Source organism: Crinia signifera, chromosome 4, assembly GCF_055691185.1.
Source record: "Crinia signifera chromosome 4, ASM5569118v1, whole genome shotgun sequence".
NCBI lineage: Eukaryota > Metazoa > Chordata > Amphibia > Anura > Myobatrachidae > Crinia > Crinia signifera.
Genome location: NC_139220.1, coordinates 213163528 through 213185606, shown reverse-complemented (window position 1 = coordinate 213185606; position 22079 = coordinate 213163528). Strand labels below are relative to the sequence as shown.

The following is a 22079-nucleotide window of genomic DNA, read 5'->3' as shown; positions in this document are numbered from 1 at the left end:
GGTGTGCCGCAGCCGCTTACCAGGTATGCCGTGGCTGTTTTAATGTAGCTGGCCGCTTCCGTGTGCAGCTCTCGCTGCTATTAGTTTCAGCCGCTGCCGCCCGCTGCACAGCCCCTGGTTGCTTCCGTAGGACGGCGTGTGACCTGTGATTACTCAAAGGTCATGCACGCCACCTCGCCTTTCAGCTTGGATTGCCTGCCCGCCCGCCCGTGCGTCACCGCTGCTCCTCTGGGTCCACCTCCTCTGCTCCACCCACCACTACTCCTTGTCCACACTGTGTGCACCAGGTATGTGTGGCAGGAGGAATATACGGGATAAGCAAGCCTCTGTTTGTAAAAAACATTTTCTTAATTCATTTTTATGGAGGGCCAGCTTCCTGCAATATTAGAATTAATGAACAAATGTGCAATGTGTGTATTTCTGTATCCTTACTTTCTTATCTCTTCTCTTTCTGCTGGGTATGTGACATCAATACTGTATTTATACTAAAGTGGGGGCCACTGTGTTTGTATAATTACTGTGGGGCCACTGTGTGTGTGTGTTTTTTCCCTGTGGGGTCCTAATGGTGTGCCTTGGCAATTTTAAAGTCTCGACGGTGTGCCGCGAGTTGGAAAAGGTTGAAAATCAATGGATTAGAGACTAGAGAAGACTTTTATTAAAGTCCCACTTCAGTGAAACCTGTGTTTTTTTGCAAAGCCATGAATGGGGCTGCTTTCGGGGAAAATGCTTCACCTGCCTTGGCATGGAAAAAATCCAAAGCCGCAGTACCATCATAGCAATTTTTATACAGATTTAGGGGGGCATCCAATCAGGGCCGTCTTAATAATATAGAGGGCCCCTGGGCAAAATAATTTTTAGGGCCCCCTCCCCCTTCACAACCCCCCCTCCCCTTTCTTCCTCCTCCTCACCCCCTCCACCCACCTATGTGCAGCACCAGCGGGGGTGGGCTGGGAGCTTGATGTAGCGATCTGGGCAGCAGCTGTCAGCGGCGTCCGTCCAGGCAGCGGCGATGGTGATCCGGGCAGCGGAGGGCTGGGAGCTTGATGTAGCAATCTGGGTGGCAGCTGTCAGTGTCGTCCGTCCAGGCAGCAGCAAATCAGACCTTGATGTAACGCTATTTGCCCCCAGGCGGGAAGCGCTGCAGATTTTGAAAAGACTGGCCGGACACTGATTGGCTAAGTGTCCGGCCAATCAGCGTCCGGCCAGACTTTTCAAAATCAACAGCGCTTCCTGCTCAGCAAATAGCACTACATCAAGATCTACGCTGCCTGGATGGATGCCCTGGACAGATGCATAGATCGCTACATCAAGCTCAAAGACCCCCGCTGTCCAGATCACCTCCGCTGCCTGCACGGACGCCGCTGCCCTGATCCCCGCCGCTGTTCCCCAGGGCAGTGACATCTTCCCCAGTGGGCCCCTACAATCCTTGAGCCCCATGGCAACTGCCCATTAAACCCAATGGGAAAAATGGCCCTGCATCCAATTATATAAAACATTGGAAGCAAAAAACTTTTACTCCCCCCCCCACAATTGTTTCACCAATGTTTTTAATCAGGTTATCCAATTAGATTGCCCGATAAAAAGGTTCAGTGAAACATGTGTTTTTGGCAGCAACAGTGTTAGGGTACACACACACACCGAAGGTACTATAGATAAAGGTGGTTGGCAGGACCCAGCACTGAGGCGCATAGTTTAACACACCGGGGGTGTTCACTAGGGAACTCCACAAGGAGTTTTGCACTTCGCGGCACCCTGTGTGCAGGTTGCAGACCCCTGCCTGGGTCACCTGATATCTGTGCTGGACCACAATTATTTACGTTGAGAATATGACCTGACAAGTCAAGGGCTTCAGCAAGTGGGTTGAAACTAGGAATGCCAATCCCAGGGCATTTTTTCAATCCAAGGATTCCCGGGATTGGCTTCCCTAATAATAAAAAACACCCTGGTCACCTGCATATTTACTTCCATTTACGGAGTGGGCGGGTGGGAGGGCTGCTGGGTTGCCAGGCGGGCTCCTATGGCGGGGTGGCCGGAAGCCGGGAAGGCTGGGTGGGCGGGCGGACGGCTGAGGCGGGATGTGTGGCTGTGTGCCCTGGGCAGCGTGACCTCAGAGCTCGTCACGCAGCGCAGTGCTGCACTGCCGGGTGTGGGAGAAGCCGGGCAGTGTTTCTCCATTCCTGGGATTTAAATCCTGGCATTTTGGGGGCCAAATCCCAGGATCCCGCCGATCCTGATCCCGGGATTGGCCACCCTAGTTGAAACTGCAAGGAAATGATAAATGAAGGTTTGGAGTGATTTTACTGTGAGTAGAATACAGGAAATTGTAAATATGGCTGCTATGTAAAGGGTTAAACTGAGCTGCAAGTTGACAGGGTACAATGACAGGATTGCTCACTCCAGAATGGCAATGTACTGTATAATGGAAGGGTACAATGCAAAGCAAAGCAGGATTTCTGCATACCAAGTAAGGCAAGGCAGGTTTTCAGGATACCAGACAGTGGCATAATTAGATATTTGTAGGCCCCATAGCAAAAGTTTATAAGGGCCCCTATGTATCACCCAATGGTGAAATATTTATATAGAATATGTTACTTTTACAGGGGAGGTGGCCCCTCTCATCTGTGGGCCCCATAGCAGCTTCACTCCCTGCACCAATGGTAATTATGCCCTTGATACCAGACTAGACAGGTTTTGCAGGATACCAGGCAAAGTACTGTATAGCAGGTTTGCAGAATACCAGGCAAGTCCAGGCAGGTTTGTAGGAGGATAATTACTACAGCTGAGACTGCTGCCTAGCAACAGCTAGGCCCAAGCCTGTCAGAATTATGACAGCACATGTAACACACAGTCCCATTTCTGCTGGAAAATAGGGAAAACAGGGCTGGTTTCGAATATTTTAGATATAGACTGTAGATAGTCCTATTATTCCTCCTTTAGTTTTTCTACTTTCACATATATATTTAAATAAAGTTTATGCCATTTTCTCCACAGGTTGTGCCTTTGCACATCTGATCAGTGGCGTAACAATGGAGGTTGCAGGGGATGCAGTTGCTATGGGGCCCGGCCGCTGGGGGGGCCCGAGGCCAAGCTAGCAATCCCCTGTACCCTTTGAATTTTTTAAAATAATGCCACGGGCAGTAGCAGGTTGGCAGCGTCGATGTCCCATGCCCCTGCACTGTAGGAGGTGATCCAGCTATTCCTTCCTGCCTCTCTCCTCCCCCTCTCTCTACTCGGCGGCGCATCCTGGAGACCTGGTGGTGTGTAGTGGTGTCTGGGACCCGGCGCTGTGCAGTGGCGCGGCGGTATGGAGTCCTGGTGCAGCAGAGATCAGGCAATGTGCTGCGGAGACACCATGGTTTGGTGTAGAAACTCAGCGGTGCGTACAGTCTAGAGACCCTGGCAGGCTGAAGACTTGGTGGAGCTGGAGCAATGCTGCCAGAGGTAGCATCCCTAGTTCTGGGGGTGGGTAGATGGGGAGGTACAAAGCGGGACCTTAACTGAGAGGGGGTGGGTAAATAAAATGTACATAGCAGCACCTGTACTGCTGTACTGGGTACGGGGTGATTAGAAGGTACACAGAGGCACCTGTACAGTCTCCCACCCCTCTCTCTACCTGCACTGTCTCTCTCTCTGACACCCTCTATCTTTACATCTGTCTCTCCCCAACAACCTCTCCCTCTCTCCCCGTCTTTCACTGACATGCTCTCTCCCCCTGTCTCTCGCTGACACGCTCTCTCCCCCTGTCTCTCGCTGACATGCTCTCTCCCTTGTTTCCCTTATTTGCTCACCCTGACAATCTCTCACTCTCCCTTTTGATCCCCCTCTCTCTTACTCACCCTCTCTTTTTCCACGAAGCACTCTCCCCTTTCTCTCTCCCTGACACCCTCTGTCTCTTACTCTTTCTTTCTTTCTTCTGCCCCCCCCCCCCCCCCCCCCCATGAACATTGATGTGACAATGGGGGGGGGGGGGGGGGGGAATCCAAGATTTTACTAAGGGGCCCACATCATTCTAGTTACTCCCCTGCATCTGATTACCCTCGTCTAAAAAGATTATCTTTGTCTTCATATTTCCTAAAGGTCATCTTTTTTGCTTTCACAATACTTGTTACCACACTGGGTTTTTTTTTTCTTGTGTTTTTCCTAACTGGTTTGATACAAAAGGTCTGTCACCTAGAGTATTTTAATGATGTCATGGATTAGGTTCATTGTCAGTTCCTCTTCCTGACCTGGTCCTCTGTAGATCACCCTAATAAAAAAAAAAAATCACCTTCTCCCCTTCTTCTTGCAATACATTCAGCATTAGCCATGTAATTTGTCCCTAGGTAAACAATGACATTCCCATCTTTTCTTGCTGCCTTCACAATTCATAGTATGCACTCTTTGGGGGTGGTTCTGGTTGGTTTTCAAAAGCAAACTCCTATAATGGACAAAACAATGCTGCACTGCAGGTGGGGCAGATGTAACATGTGCAGAGAGGGAGTTAGATGTGGGTGGGGTGTGTTCAAACGGAAATCTAAATTGCAGTGTAAGAATAAAGCCGTCAGTATTTAATATGCACAAAAACAAAATAACTCCGCCAAATGTAACTCTCTCTGCATATGTTACATCTGCCCCCCTGCAATGCACATGGATTGGTCCTTTAAAGTAGGAGTTTGCTTTTTTAAACCAACCAGAACCACCCCACTTATCAATTGGAGCAGTGGCTCAAGGTAAGCACCTTGCTTGTTATCTACTTCATTAGCATTTACCAGATGTACTTCTCTAATAATGGAATCAAAGTCTCACACAAAATACAGGTATGCTCTATATTATTTTAATTTGTAAGGTCTGCTTATGCCAATTCCACGGCATGAAACAACTAACGCACAAGAAGGCTAGATGTATGTGGACACATCTGTAGGACTTCCTGAGCTAAACCTTGCTTGAGTATACTGCTTGCTCAGATCCTATAATGGCCCCCATCCATTACTGCAACTTCTACCCTGGGGAAGTCACAGACAATCCCCCTTGAGTCACCCGGGAGCTTCCTGGGTGGCAGCAATGCATGAGACATATCGCATGTGGTCATTTCACATGAGATATATATCGTACGTGATCACATTCCCCACTGCCGAGAGGCTGCAAGCAAATCGGATCTCCAACTCGGATCCGCTGTGAACAGGACCGCATATCAGATGGGGTGACACTTTTCAACTCAATCAGTGGAAGGTAAATTCCCAATGCAAATCCACCAAATTATCTTTTTCCCAACGAGTACATTTGAAGATCAAAGGGGAAACTTAATAGGATGAGAGATTCAGAAAGTGGGAGATTTGGTAAGAAATCTCCAGGTTTTTTTTAAAGCGGCATTCATTTACACTGCAAAATTAAACTGGTTTTGCAGTGTAAATGATTGCCGCTTTAAAAAACCTGGAGATTTCTTACCAAATCTCTCACTTTCTGAATCTCTCATTCTATTATATTTCCCCCCAAGTGTGCATTCAAATAAAAAATGAGGGTACTTGTTTCCTAGCACGGCGCCTGTCGGGTCCCATCCCATACCTTAACTTAAGGTATGGGATGGGACCCGACCGACCCGATTTTCGGGCTTTAAAGACGTTTTTAATACACTTTAAAAATCGGTCGTATCGCATGCCGATTTTTACATTGGACCCAATGTAAAAATGGTCCCTGAGACCCGATTTCACATTGGACCCAATGTTAAATGCCCCCCAGACCCGATTTTTTATTGTAAACCCACCCTTATGGTTAATTATGTAAAATGCCCCCCCATTGTTAATGGCGGTACACGTCCTCCGACCTTTTCATACCCCCACTATCCACGTCGGCGTGGAGTTGATTTTATATAGTGTGGCAAGCGCAGCGAGCCACCGAGCCCGAAGTGTGGCGAGCGCAGCGAGCCCTGCGAGGGGCCACGTAATATGTCTGAAGTAATGCGCGTCCCTCACCACGCTTCGGGTTGACATTGATCATGGCGTGGCGTTAACAATGGGGGGCAAACAATGAAAAATGGGGTCTGGGGGGCATTTAACATTGGGGCTAATGTAAAATCGGGTCTCAGAGACCATTTAACATTGGTTCCAATGTAAAAATCGATGGCATACAATTAGAATCGGTGGCGCCGTGCTAGGAAACAAGTTCCAAAATGAGTTTTGCACATGAACAGTTTGGTCTATATTCAATACCGATCAGGCGAACTATGATGGCGAGCAGTGCCTATTGCTCGCCATCATAGCCCGCCCTCAGTATTCAACTGACCCCCTGCACTCGCCGTTCCACCTCGCTATTTCTAAAAAGCGAGGTGGAAACGGCGTGTGCGGCAGCCAAAATACATAGGCTTGTGGCTTTATGCAGCGAGTTCACTGCATTAACTGCGAACCTCGCCATTCAGGGGAATCCTCGCCATCCTGATGGTGAGGATCCCCCCGGAACATAGAGCAGCCTGATAGGGGGTTAAACGACGAGGATGGCTTGTTTTCAGTGATCTTCGTTGAAAACAAGCCATCCGCGCCATAAAAAAACCCTCGCCAGCCGCATTGAATACATGCCAATGTAAAGTCAACATAAATACTGATGCATCAATTATAAAATTATGTACAGATGTGTGATAGATGATTCTATTATAAGAATTATTTAGCAAATAAAGATATTAAAAAGTACATTTTGTAAATAGTAATTTTAATATAAGAATATTTTGTTAAACAAAATGAAATGCAGATTGTAGTAACAGAAATTAGGACATGTATCAACATATTTCAATAATCATTCAAAGACAAGTATGGATATAATTAAGGAAAATAGAACAGCCCTGCCATTACCATGTGCATTTTGTAATATCCCAGTATCTTACATTAGGGTTGGCATGCTGTTAATAGATTGTAAAACTATTTTGATATATTGTCTTACAATTCCATTAAGATATATGTATGAAACTGTAAGGTGCTTGTATTCAGTAATAGGTCGGACACATTTCGTTGGTATTGTATTGCAATTTGTCCTAAATTTCCAGAACAAAATACATCAGGGTAATGAATAATAATAAAAGGGCATTCTAAGCTATTCTGACCTCCAGTATTATGGGTTCTGATCATTCTGGTCACATTTCAGCATTACTTTTACTCCCTCACCCCTCTTTGTGGTTTCAAATGCTTCTAGAGCTTTTTCTAAAGGAAACCGATGTGTAACCAAAGGAGCCACGTTCACTCTCTTAGAAGCCAGCATTGAGATAGCCATTGGCCATCTGCAACAAACAAAATAATTTGTGATAAACATTACACTATTGCACATGAAGAGCAAACATATATATATTGCTTCTAAATATTTAAGGATGTAATAGATAGTACTTACGTATTGCAATATCTGAATATACCCCTGATATCCACCTCTCGCACAGCTGCATTTACAATCGGCACATTGACCATGGCAGGACCCAAACCAACAAGTATCAAAGTCCCTCCAGAGCGTGTTGCCTGTGGAAGATATGATCATAATTAGTGTTGAGTTATGAAGCGGTTAATAGGGGATACATTCATGTAGATGTGTATTAAATGTCAATATGGTGTAAAGTACCCCATGTATGAAGGATGAGATTTGAATGAAATGACAGGGTTGCTATGTATTGGCAGAGTGTATATAAGTACGTGCAGTGTGGTTGTTAGACCTCACACTTAGAAGATATAACCAGTTTGAAGGGTTTATTCAAGTGGCAGGCTTGTAGGTTACAACAGTACTTTAGTAGTTAACTTCAAGCGGTAATACAACTTGTACATTTGGTAACGACAGTCTCTGGTTGTTACTTAGCTGTAGCGTTTTGGCGCGTGCAGGGTAAATGACAGTCTGCTGGTTTACGCTGCGGTATCTCTCCCAGTCTCGCTGCTGCCAATGATGACTGATCTCCCTGTGCAAAAGGTCACGCTGGTAACGGGTTTACAGCGGGGGCTTTCTCCTATGCGCTCAGGTGCACGTGGAGCTACAAACAGCATGGACGGAGTCACACACGATCTGAGGCACACTCTCTAACGCGGGGACTTCCTCACAGGAAAGAGTAACGCTGCCAGCAGGGTCAGGGGTCTCTGCCCTGCTATTCGCTTAAGCGACCTGTCACTCAGGGTGACGCTTAACTACGTTGGCTGCAAGGGGGAAAAGGAAGACTGTAAGTCTTATACTAAGCAGTGTATGCGGAGACAGGCGCTGAGCGCTGCAATCTAACACTCCCCCTCGCTTAAGGCTGTCTTCGGCTACATAAAAGAACTCAATACAATGCTTTGTCCTTTTGTAATACCTGTAACCGAAAATATGGTTAGAGAGAAAAAACATTCAGAACATCAAAAACTTCAAATCAACATTTTTGAACTTAGACAAGTCCACAGTCCTTCACGAACTTAGTAAGCAAGTTTCCCGACAGTCCTTTAGTAAGCATGTCAGCGACATTCTGTTCACTTGCAATGTATTCAACATCGATGGACTTGTTCTCCACTAGTTCTCTGATGAAGTGATGTCTTATCGCGATGTGCTTTGACCTTCCATGGTGCTTGGTAGTACAGGAAAGATCTATTTGCTCCCCTGTTATCACATGCGATACTGATAGTCTCTTCTTCATAAAGTAGACCTAACTCACACAAAGTCTCTTTGATCCAGAGCGCTTCTTTTGATGTCTCTGTAAGAGCCATGTATTCGGCCTCGGTTGTTGAGAGAGCAACGGTCGGTTGTTTTCTACTCGCCCAACTAACTGCTGCTCCGGCCAGTGTGAACAGGTAACCGGTGTGGGAACGACGATCATCTTCATCTGCTCCCCAGTCGGCATCGCAGAAGACTTTCAAATTTGAATTGCTTGTCTTGGCGAATTTTAATTTCAAGGAACTTGTACCTTTTAGGTATCTCAGAATCCTCTTCACTGCGATCCAGTGTTGTCTTCCAGGATTTATTGCAAATTGGCTCACCCGACTGACTGCATGAGTGATGTCTGGACGAGTTCCAATACTTGCATACATAAGACTTCCAACCACGTTCTTGTAAGGAACATCTTGCATTTCCTCTACTTCTTCTTGTGTGGTTGGTGACATACCTTTTGTAATCTTGATGCTTTTGTCAATTGGTGTATTCACTGACTTGGAGTCTGCCATCCCATACTTCAAGATTGTTGCCTCGATGTACGTTTGTTGGTCGACTGTGACTGTTCCCTTTTGCAAGTCTTGAACAATTCTCATGCCCAACAGATGATTGGCTGGACCTAAGTCTTTCAACTTGAATCTCTGTTTCAGTTGATCTCTTACACTTGTGATGTGATCTTCGTGACCTGCTATAAGTATATCATCCACATAGACTGCTATGATGAACAACTTTTCTCCCAGAGTTTTATGATAAAGGCAGTGGTCAGTCTCTGATCTAATAAAATTCATTTCAAGTAGTACTGTGTCCAATTTTATGTACCAGCAACGACCACTCTGCTTTAAGCCATATATGGATTTCTTCAGAAGACACACTTTCTCTGTCTGAAGTTCATTCTCATCATAATGATCTGGTGATTCCATATAGATCTCTTCAAGTAGTTCTCCATTTAGGAACGCTGAATCGAAGTCTAGTTGGTATAGCAGTAAGTCTTGTAAGGTGGCGACTGCAATTACTAATCTGAGAGTGTTATACCTCGCAACAGGTGAGTATATCTCCCCATAGTCAATTCCGGATCTCTGTGTGTATCCTTTAGCAACAAGATGGGCTTTGTAACGGGCAACTTCTCCGTCTGAATTTAACTTCTTGCAGAAGACCCACTTGTTCTTGACTGTCTTGCGGTTGCTTGGCCTGTTTACTATGGTCCAAGTATCGTTCTCTCTCAGTGCTGATAACTCTGTGTCTATTGCAGATTTCCATTTCGCCCAATCACTGCACGCTTTCGCTTCTTGAATACTCTGAGGTTCACTGAAAACAATATTCGCATATTCTTCCTCATATCTTCTGGCTGGTATGCCCTTGTTTCTTCTTACAGAAGCTCTTTTAGTTGGTTCGCTTCCTTCTTCAGAATTTTCTGTTGCAGGTATGCTTTCTATTTCACATACCTCTACTAGTGCTTGCTTTTCTTGCTCTTTTGCTTTTGTGGGTGATGCTGTTTCTTGAAATATCACATCTCTTGATTTCAGAAGACGTCTGTTCTCTGCATCCCAGAGCCTGTACCCTTTGCTCTCCTCACAATAACCTAGCAATATGCACTGTCTTGATTTTGGGTCAAGTTTCTTCCTTCTCTCTTTTGGTATATGTGCATAAGCTCTGCTCCCAAAGACACGAAGATGACTGATGTCTGGCTTCTTCCCAGACCAGGCCTCTAAGGGAGTTTTTCCCTTCACGGCCACTGTAGGTGTTCTGTTTTTCAGGTATACTGCAGTAGATACAGCTTCTGCCCAAAAACTCTTCTCCAGGCCAGCATCGTTCACCATCGCTCGTGCTCTTTCAACGATTGTTCTGTTCGCCCTTTCACTTACGCCATTCTGTTCAGGCGTGTAGGCCATCGTCAGCTGATGCTTTATGCCATGCCTTTTTAGGAAGTCGGTTAGTACTTCATTTTCGTACTCTCCCCCATTGTCGGATCTCAGGACCTTTAGCTTTAGGCCCGTCTGAGTTTCCACTAGGTTCTTGTACTCCACAATTTTCTTGACCACTTCACTTTTCTTCCTTATGAAGTATACGTGTGTCATTCTTGTGGCGTCATCGATGAGAGTCATGAAGTACTTGTAACCACTGGTTGACTCCTCTTCCATTGGTCCGCACACATCTGTGTGCACCAGAGCTAATTGCGTTTCTGCTCTGCCTGCTGACTTGGGAAATGGGTTGCGGGTCTGCTTGCCTTTTATGCAACTCTCGCACACAGGTCTTCCGGTGTCTTTCACTGTGATTCCTGTTGCCATCCCATCAGCTAATTTCTGGACATTATCATATCCTAAGTGTCCCAAACGTCTGTGCCAGAGCTCCATGGACTCATTTTCAGCAGAGGCTGCCAAAGCTACATATTCATCTGTGTCTAGAACGTATAGTTGGTTGCATCGGGTTGCTGAAGCAATTACAGTCCCTCTTCCATTATGCACCATACACTTGCCCTTTGCAAACTGGACTCTGTAGCCTTTTGCCTCGAGTACGCTGATAGCGATGAGGTTACTTCCCAATTCTGGTACATACAGGACGTCTTGGATATCTGTGACTACTGTCTGTCCCTCAATTCTTAGTCTCACTGTGATTGTCCCAACACTTGAAGCAGTAAGGATCTTTTCACCAATCCCGGTAACTGTTGTGGGGTTACACTGTGTTAAAGAATTGAACCACTCCTTGTGCAGCTGAAGTGTCTAGAGGCTCCCGAGTCCATGTACCAGAGATCCCTCCTTGGCTTGTCTGTTACATTCAGTGCTGACTCGTTCTTTTTATCATGCCGCTTGTGCATGCCACTAGTGTTCTTCAGCCTGCATTCTGAAGCCTTGTGCCCTACTTTGTGGCACACATAACATTTGAATGTGCATTTCTTGGGTTTCGCACCCTTTGCTACTAAGGCAGAACCCTCAGCCATGGCATCCTTGTGGATTCTTTCTTGGAACTGTAGTAGTTTGGCTCTCACAACTTCAGTTGTAAGCTTGGTTTCATTTGACTCTAGTGCGACAACCAGAAAGTCAAATTCCTCTGTCAAATTCTGCAGCATTACCATTGCTACTTCTTCCTCATCCACTTTTGCTCCTACACACGCCAATTGCTGAGCTATCGATAGTATTTTATCAATATAATCGTTCATGTCCTTGCATGCATTCAATTTTGTTCCATACAGTGTGCGTCTCAGACTTATCCTTCTCATTAAGCCTTTATTTTCATAAGCACCTTGCAGAGTTGTCCACATGTCCTTAGCGGACTCCTTCCCACAGATAGTAGAATAAACATGCTGCTCCACAGCCAGGCCTATTGTGCCAATGGCCTTGTCTACCTCTTCTGGGTTTGGACTTTCTCCTGGGGCTATTGTGACTTTCCATAGCTTCTCCCTCTTAAGCTGCATTTCCATAGCGAACTTCCATGTAGTGTAATTCTCTGAGCCTTTGAGCTTTGGAAAGTTCATGCTATGCCCTGTACTGTGCATTCTCGTTAACTCTTCCACAAATGGCAATTCAGAAATAATTCCTTTGTGTTCTTTTATGTACTGCGCTAGCACTTTGTCTTCAGGGGGTTAATCTTCGCGCACGTGACGTGCTGGGCCCATAACCTATTGGCAGAGTGTATATAAGTACGTGCAGTGTGGTTGTTAGACCTCACACTTAGAAGATATAACCAGTTTGAAGGGTTTATTCAAGTGGCAGGCTTGTAGGTTACAACAGTACTTTAGTAGTTAACTTCAAGCGGTAATACAACTTGTACATTTGGTAACGACAGTCTCTGGTTGTTACTTAGCTGTAGCGTTTTGGCGCGTGCAGGGTAAATGACAGTCTGCTGGTTTACGCTGCGGTATCTCTCCCAGTCTCGCTGCTGCCAATGATGACTGATCTCCCTGTGCAAAAGGTCACGCTGGTAACGGGTTTACAGCGGGGGCTTTCTCCTATGCGCTCCGGTGCACGTGGAGCTACAAACAGCATGGACGGAGTCACACACGATCTGAGGCACACTCTCTAACGCGGGGACTTCCTCACAGGAAAGAGTAACGCTGCCAGCAGGGTCAGGGGTCTCTGCCCTGCTATTCGCTTAAGCGACCTGTCACTCAGGGTGACGCTTAACTACGTTGGCTGCAAGGGGGAAAAGGAAGACTGTAAGTCTTATACTAAGCAGTGTATGCGGAGACAGGCGCTGAGCGCTGCAATCTAACACTATGCCCGTCATTATTGGCGCTGCTTATTTACTGGCCAATGCATGAACCATTAGTGGCACTGGCCACTCCAATACCTGCATCTATCAATTTAAACAGCTGCAGGTGTAACCATTGACCACAGCTCTGTCCCTGGTTGCGGAAGCTAACTGTCTCTAGTCTGCACATGAGATCTTGCGATGCTGGTGAGATCTCACACACGCCCAGTGGAGCGGACCAGGGATGAGACACTGTGCATAAGCAACCGGCTGGTGTGCTGTTCACTCTAGCGGGGATCGTCGGAGGAGGGTGTTTTCACTATAGTTGCACGATTCACGCTACTATAGTACATCTCCCAAGGATGTCACTGTGTGTTAAAAAATGGAGATACTCATCTTTTTTTCAACTGCAGACACATTTACTGGTTTTTACAAGTTGTACTACAATTGTTTCTTTATCTTTATCTTTCTTCTCAGTTTTTGTGCTTTCAGTTACATCAGTACATTATGACTATTTTCACAGTATCCTCTGTGGTGTCTCAGATCTTCTGGGTGACCTATGCGGGAAGCTGACATCTGCTGCCCACCGCCTGCACCCACGTAATCGGGGAATTATGGATGCAGCGTTTCAAAAAGAAACAAGAAAAAGGATTGTCCCTGGTGTGATGCACCTGTTACAGAAATAATCATACAATAGAATGTAACCTTTATTTGTTAATTTAAAACTTGCGAAATATAAAACACACATGAAACAAAGTAAGAGTGATGGACAAAAGATAGAATATGTGTGTTAAAAGGACGGTGGCTGTTTGGCAACGCACTGTTATCAGTTCTGATTCAGTGTATGTTGTGTTATGTAGCGTCACAGGTTGTGGTATTGGTACCACTTGAAGAGAGGGTTGCAAATGCCTAGCTCTCTATAGAGTGGGTTAAACTGCCTTTACACTGTAAGTCCCGTGTCCCCTACTTGTAGGGATAGATACTATAATTAATATTTCTGTATCAGTGAGGTATCACGGAGACAGTGTTAGTTATCGCAGCCTCAGGACTACAGGGATTCTGGTCACCAGATGGCCTCGAGTTGCCCGCTTGTCTATATGCTGACTCGCTCCTAAACTCATGTGTATGAGGATGAGCGGGATTTGCTGTATTTGTAAGTGGTAGAATTCCACACCTGGGACAAGAGGGGTGTTGAAAGTACTCGGGTTAGAAAGATATATTAAGCCAGTACAGGTATATTGTAGGCAGAAAGCTGTGGTGCAGCTCAAAATGATTTTAGCAAACACCTGATATTCTCAACACTGTGGCTGTATGGTAATGATCTGATGCCCACGTTGTTAGACTGTCTGTACGCCCTAGAGTTATCCATTCATCAGTATAATACCAGATTCATGAGATCATGCATATATGTGCAAAATTTGCTGTGTTTATAAGTGGTTATAATTCCACATTTAGAGACAAGTATTGACAATAAAGCACAATTCGAGGTATTAATACTGATAGTGGTTATAATTCCACACTTGGGAAGAAATAATAAGGATAAGGCACAGTCTAAGGTACTGATATAACAATACCTACATATACCTTAAATAGATAAATATATCAATCAAACAGACAGTGCTGTCAGCACTATGGCTGTGTAGTTTTTTAATCTCGGTGTCCACTATATAGATCTGCCAATGTGGACACTAGTCTGATTGCAACTCCAAGTTACTAATAGTCTCAGCACCGTGGCTGCGTGTACTGCGTCTTCAAAGCTAGACAGTGTCTGTCACAGGCTTATAAGGTGACTCTGGTTCCAATATATGAGCTGCTATTTATCTGGAGGTGCGTGTCAACTCTGCTGCCTGGGTAGACATAGGTGTCTGTCTTAACCAGGAATGTACCAGCAGTTGACAGAGCAATGCAGACACTAGACTGATTGTGACTCAAAGTTAGTATTGGTCTCAGCACCGTGGCTGTGAGTCTCCAAGGCTAGTGCTACAATGTTGCCTGGGCAGACATGTAGTGTGTTGTAACAATGTCTGTCACAGGCTAATGAGGTGACTCTTGCTCCGGTGTATACCTGAGCTGTTATTTATCGGGAGGTGCGTGTCAACTCTGCTGTCTGGGTAGACATAGGTGTCTGTCTAGACCAGGAATGTGTCAGCAGTTGACAGTGCAGCTTCCAGATTTTAAGTAATAACGGCAGAACCCTAAAACCGGGTTTTTAAGTGTAAACCTGTGGAAGAAAATACAGATCAAAATGCATTCCTAACAGATATGCGTTGCCAAACAGTGCACCGCTAGCCGGCGCACGCTCCGCATTTAGCTTTTTCAAGGCCAACCAGACCCGATACCCGGAAGCTCCTTTTAAACCTGCTGCCGGTGCGTGTAACCAATCACGGCTCTCGCCGCTTGTTGATTGATTGCCACATGCTAATCTCATCTGGATGTGCTCCTCCCAGCCCCCATGTCATGTATGTCAGCAGATAATGGGGGAAATTTACCAATATGAAAAACCTAGTTTTTCGTATTGGTATTTCCCCTACGACTGCATACGACTGTTTCAGTCGTATGCAAAGTCGTGTTCCGGAGGGGAAATTACAAAGCAGTCATATACGACTGCTTTGTAACCCACCGATGTCGTAGGAATTCGTATTAGCTGGCCATATATACGGCCGCTAATACGAATTCGTACAGGCAGTCTGCACGGATCAGTCAGATCCGTGCAGGCTGCAGTGTGTAAAAAAAATATAGAAAAATTAAATAAATAAAAAAAATAAAAAACAGCGTGGGGTCCCCCCCACAGCTGTAACCAGCAACAGGCTGAAGGAGCCGGGGCCGGTAATTAAAAATCATTGAACCCGACAAATAGGGGTTCCCCGATTTTTAACAACCAGCCCCAGGCTCCAGGTCCGGGGCTGGTTCCCAAAATACGGGGGACAAAATGTCTAGGGGTCCCCCGTAGTTTAAGAACCAGCCCCAGGCCAAACCAGCCAGCAGGGTAATGCCACAGCCGGGGGGAGACTTTTTATACAAGTCCCCCCGGCCAAAGCATTAACCCCCTGACCAGTCAGCCTGGCCAGGGGCCCTGGGGGAGTGGGGAACCCCCCAATAAAGGGGTCCCCCCCTCCAGGACTTACCTGACCAGGCTGAAGCCTGGTGCTGTCCTCGATGCCCCTGGGCGGTGGGCATTGAGCTGATAGTGGTGTAAAAAATAGAATAATCTATTGTCTAATACTGGGGCACTATGAGTCCCAGCAAGCCGCCCCCGCAAGCTGGGACATGGAGAACCACAAGTCCCAGCCTGCGGGGCATTAAAGGGCTCGCTGGGTCTTGTAGTGCCACAGTATTAAAAATAGTAAAATAAAACACACTGACACACACTTAAAATAAAACTTTAATACATACAAAGCCCTTACATACTGATACTTACCTATCTTCTTCCCGTAGGTAGCCCTGGTCCTGTGTCGTCTTCTGGCTCCATGTCGTCGTCGCTGTCCATGTCGTCCTCGCTGTCGGCGGTCCGGAGTCCGACGAAATCCATGGAGGAAGCTGTGGAAGGAAACCATACTCACCTGTCCCAGGGCGACGTAGTCCAGGTAAGGGGTCTTTGCAAAAAAAACAAACCGACACGCGAAACCAGCCGGACAGCAGAGAGCCGCACAGTGTTTGTGTACATCGTGCGGCTCCGCCTCCCGAATGCCGCTATTGGCCGCCTAACAAGGCGGCCAATAGCGGCATTCGGAAGGCGGAGCCGCACGATGTACACAAACACTGTGCGGCTCTCTGCTGTCCGGCTGGTTTCGCGTGTCGGTTTTTTTTTTTTTGCAAAGACCCCTTACCTGGACTACGTCGCCCTGGGACAGGTGAGTATGGTTTCCTTCCACAGCTTCCTCCATGGATTTCGTCGGACTCCGGACCGCCGACAGCGAGGACGACATGGACAGCGACGTCGACATGGAGCCAGAAGACGACACAGGACCAGAAGATGACACAGGACCAGGGCTACCTACGGGAAGAAGATAGGTAAGTATATGTATGTAAGGGCTTTGTATGTATTAAAGTTTTATTTTAAGTGTGTGTCTGTTTTATTTTACTATTTTTAATACTGTGGCACTACAAGACCCAGCGGGCCCTTTAATGCCCCGCAGGCTGGGACTTGTGGTTCTCCAAGTCCCAGCTTGCGGTGGAGGCTTGCTGGGACTCATAGTGCCCCAGTATTAGACAATAGATTATTCTATTTTTTACACCACTATCAGCTCGATGCCCACCGCCCAGGGTCACCGGGGACAGCACCAGGCTTCAGGGTCAGGTAAGTCCTGGAGGGGGGGGGACCCCTTTATTGGGGGGGGGTCCCCACTCCCCCAGGGCCCCTGGCCAGGCTGACTGGTCAGGGGGTTAATGCTTTGGCCGGGGGACTTGTATAAAAAGTCTCCCCCCGGCTGTGGCATTACCCTGCTGGCTGGTTTGGCCTGGGGCTGGTTCTTAAAATACGGGGGACCCCTACTCATTTTGTCCCCCGTATTTTGGGAACCAGCCCCGGACCTGGAGCTGGTTGTTAAAAATCGGGGAACCCCTATTTGTCGGGTTCCCTGATTTTTAATTACCGGCCCCGGCCCTTCAGCCTGGTGCTGGTTACAGCTGTGGGGGGGACCCCACGCCGATTTATTTTTAATATTTTTTTTTCTAAAGCCTGCACGGATCTGACTGATCCGTGCAGGCTTAAAGCAAATACAACAGGGAAAGCAAGGTGTATTTTCCTGTCGTATTTGCGTGGGTGTTTCACACCACTTAGCAGCCGTATTATCAGTACGGCTGCTTAGTACATCAGGAACCACCATTCTTTTGAATGGTGATTTCTGTCGTATCCTATCGATGGTGTAGACATTCGTATTTGTAAATACAAATACAAAATGTTCCATCTTTAGGAATACGAATTGTTGTATTTTCGGGATTGTAAATCCCGAAAATACAAATTCGTAAAAAAAAGGTGTATTTCTCCCTACGAATACACCTTTTTTCTACGAATCCATTTTGGTAAATTTCCCCCACTGTATCTGCTATTATAACTGCTATTATACCAACTGCGGTTTTAAATGTATTGCATATGTCGCATCTTCCTTCCATTGTCTTTGTCTGAATATCAGCGCTTGATCTTATTTAGAATTATAGCACATATGTCCTTATTGGATCGAATTTTCAAGAAATATATAATATGCTTCAATAGATGGGTTAAATGATTAGAAAATTATCCATTAGAAAATGGATTAGATGAATAACGTAAAATACGGTGAGATGTAATGAAAGAAAATAAAGTGGAACCGGGCGTTAAGTGTAATAGCCCCGCAAAAAATTAACCCAAAATGGATATGGAATGAATGACGATGTGGCCGCACAGAGTTAGCAGGTTGTATTACGGGTGACTGTACAGTCAGAGGAACTGTGGGCTTATATAATTCGAGGAATAGACCTTTCTTAATGTCTGCGGGGTATCCGTTTCTCAAGGATATACGGGTCATAGTTAACCCGTTAAAATGTTTATATTATATTTGGGTGTGCGTGGATGTAAGTGCTTACAAACCAATCTTATATGTAATTGGTGTACTCATTTATATTGATACACATATATACGTCAGAACAGATAACAGTGCGTTGCCAAACAGCCACCGTCCTTTTTACACACCTATTCTATCTTTTGTCCATCACTCTTACTTTGTTTCGTGTGTGATTTATATTTCACAAGTTTTAAATTAACAAATAAAGGTTAAATTTTATTGTTTGATTATTTCTGTAACAGGTGCATCACACCAGGGACAATCCTTTTTCTTGTTTCTTTTTGAAATGCTGCGTCCATATATCTCTGTTGTCCAGGGGTAGCACACCTCCGAACTTTGTGTAACAGACATAGTATTCCATTGGTTACTCACGGGGGGTCCTATAAGTGTCCCTTAGTATAAGAGGACAGACCTGTGCGAGTGACAAATACCCCTGTCTCTTCTAATCGGGGAATTACCATGAGAACGCCCAGCATTTTCATGGGAACGCTGGACGTTCCCAATGCAGGCATGTCCAGGCGATTTAAGGAAGGGTAGCTTGGAGGAAAAAGTACTCTCTATTGTTGGAGAGTATATATAGAGATGCATCGAAAGCGTCACTCCAGGGCTTTTATATAAGTGAAAATTTACCCCGTAAAGGTTGCTTTAAATGTTTAGACTGTACTGCATGTCGCTCGATGACTGCTAGCCCCTATTTTTGCCACCCGCACTCAGAGAAAAATATTTTGATTCAACATCGAGTGACATGCACTACAAAGTTTAACGTTTATATGCTTTCCTGCCCCTGTTCCCTGAATTATGTGGGGAAAACAGAGTGAACTCTTCGTGCGCGTTTAGCGGGTCATTGCTCATCTATTAAAGCCGCTCTGGAGAAGGGTGGCAGTGACAAGCCAGTCGCTCGCCACTTTTTCCAGGCTAAACACAGTGTTGCGACACTTAAATGTATCATTATTGATCATGTCCCAGTGTCCTTGCGACGGGGTGACAGATCATTGAAGTTATTAAGGAGTGAGGCCATGTGGATTCAGCGTTTGGGAACGCTGTCACCGGGTGGCCTCAATGAAGCTCCAGGGCTATATTGCTTCCTTTAGACAGATATCACCTATTAGGTAACTTGAACTGATTTTTCCTTTTTTGCATAATGTTTTATTGTATTATGTCCCCATATGTACTGCAATGTGTATTGTATTTGTATAAGATGTACTGATTGTTATATGTATTTTTCAATGCCGTATTCTGTATTATCTGGGTGATCTGTTTTGTTTACATATGGACACCATGGTTACGCAGACGCGAGACAAGCAGCATGCGCACGTCCTCCTGCTCTGTGACGCCTGACTGGTAGTCATGGTGACGGGCAAGGGGTGGTGACGTGTTAGCAATGCGCGATCTCTGTGTTCCTGCGGCTGGCAGCACGGGGGAGGGTATGTATAAAATGTGCACTTGTTTCATGTTACAGTATGTTTATGTCCTGATGACAAAGCCATAATAAAGAGGCTTTGAAAACCACTTTGCTGAGGTGAATTATTTCTGAGTGTCGCCCATCCGCCTGATATATATATATATATATATATATATATATATATATATATATATATATATATATATTGTAGCAGAATGGCAGCGTCACTCCAAAAGGACTTTGTTAGAAGGATTTATTTAACATATCAGGTCACAACGCCATGGTCGACGTTTCAATGTAACAACATTTTCCTCAAGACGGCGTGTGGCCGAACATTGTGTATGTAACTGTTTGTTCGGCCACACGCTGTCTTGAGGAAAATGTTGTTACATTGAAACATCGTCCATGGCGTTGTGACCTGATATGTTCAATAAATCCTTCTAACAAAGTCCTTTTGGAGTGATGCTGCCATTCTGCTACAAATTATTTATCTCTTGCGGAGGGCACCCAAAGGCGTTTGCTAACAACCAGGAGTGAGTGCCGGCTTGCACTATAAATATAAATATATATATATATATATATATATATATATATATATATATATATATATATATATATATATATATATATAGTGGCTGTGTGTGTGGGTTTGCTGCAGCACATACGGAGACGAATCAACTTTGCCAAATAAAGTTTTACTGTGTGACAACACAAATCAGAGATTTGTGTTGTCACACAGTAAAACTTTATTTGGCAAAGTTGATTCGTCTCCGTTTGTGCTGCAGCAAACCCACACACACAGCCACAATCCTATTCTGGCTGCTGGCACCAGAGTACATACCGAACTGAGCGGAGTGGATATATATATGTGGGTGGACCGGCACTCCCAATCATGGGATATCCATCACTGGTGCCCTTGCAACTTGAAAAGCAGGTATATCTCGTGGTGGGCACGGCACTCAGTTTTCACAGAAAAAATAGACAGTGCAGTGTCTGTATTTATCGACGTTTCAGTGCTTTATTGTATGCACTATCTTCAGTATCCTGAAGATAGTGCATACAATAAAGCACTGAAACCTCGATAAATACAGACACTGTACTGTCTATATTTTCTGTGAGAACTGAATGCTGTGCCCACCACGAGATATATATATATATATATATATATATATATATATATATAATGTTAGGTTGTAGACCGCACTCTCACTGTGGAAGAAGTATATCAACGGTGGGGTGTCCTGTGAAGGGGTGCAGAGTGTACTCCGAACTCCAATTTACAGAAAGTGGTTTCTCTAAGGTAGAGACACAGGCACTCGCCACTTTATCCAAAAATAACTCAGATTTTTGGTAAAAAATATATAAAGTTTATTTCTCAAATGAGCCAGCAGGTCAAAGAGGTTAGACACATCACCAAACTCCAACGTTTCGGTCCTTCAATAATGGACCTTTATCAAGGAGCCTAATAGAGCACAGAAAACAATGTAAACAGCAAACAAAAGCTTCCACATGTTTAAGTGCTCATAGGGGATGCAACATAATACAGACATATATAGGTAAACTTACGTTTTTCAGGTGAGATATAGGGTACAGCAAAGCCATAGGAGCTGCATGCAAACCAGCATGGAGCAGTGGTGGTAAACACTGAGAGGTGCTGGCTTGGTTTAAATAGCCCCAGAACGGAAATGAGCAGCGCTGGATCCGGCCGGAGACCCTGGTGACGTCACTTCCTGTGTGACGTTACCAGGAAGTGAGTAGGACTGGTGAAACGCAAGCTGGGGCCGGAAGGCGGAAGTGGCGCTTCCGCTGGTTGGAACGCATCGCTAAGCGTGCGTTCCACCTAGTCTCAGGGAGTACTCCCTGAGAACTCCCTGAGACTAGGTGGAACGCACGCTTAGCGATGCGTTCCAACCAGCGGAAGCGCCACTTCCGCCTTCCGGCCCCAGCTTGCGTTTCACCAGTCCTACTCACTTCCTGGTAACGTCACACAGGAAGTGACGTCACCAGGGTCTCCGGCCGGATCCAGCGCTGCTCATTTCCGTTCTGGGGCTATTTAAACCAAGCCAGCACCTCTCAGTGTTTACCACCACTGCTCCATGCTGGTTTGCATGCAGCTCCTATGGCTTTGCTGTACCCTATATCTCACCTGAAAAACGTAAGTTTACCTATATATGTCTGTATTATGTTGCATCCCCTATGAGCACTTAAACGTGTGGAAGCTATTGTTTGCTGTTTACATTGTTTTCTGTGCTCTATTAGGCTCCTTGATAAAGGTCCATTATTGAAGGACCGAAACGTCGGAGTTTGGTGATGTGTCTAACCTCTTTGACCTGCTGGCTCAT

At 45.5% G+C, this 22079-nt stretch overlaps 1 protein-coding gene across 5 annotated transcripts in view; it reads right to left on the bottom strand.

The window, feature by feature from the left end:
* Positions 1-6702: 6702 nt before the first annotated feature.
* Positions 6703-22079, bottom strand: part of SORD (sorbitol dehydrogenase) — a 94573-nt gene continuing 79196 nt past the window's right edge. For all 5 annotated transcript variants that reach the window (XM_083183742.1, XM_083183741.1, XM_083183740.1 and 2 more), the window contains 2 exons: positions 7348-7469; positions 6703-7240 (listed from right to left, as the gene is read on the bottom strand). In XM_083183742.1, the coding sequence (XP_083039868.1) occupies positions 7075-7240; positions 7348-7469 (288 nt within the window). In that variant the 3' untranslated portion in view covers positions 6703-7074. The remainder of the gene's footprint in view (positions 7241-7347; positions 7470-22079) is intronic.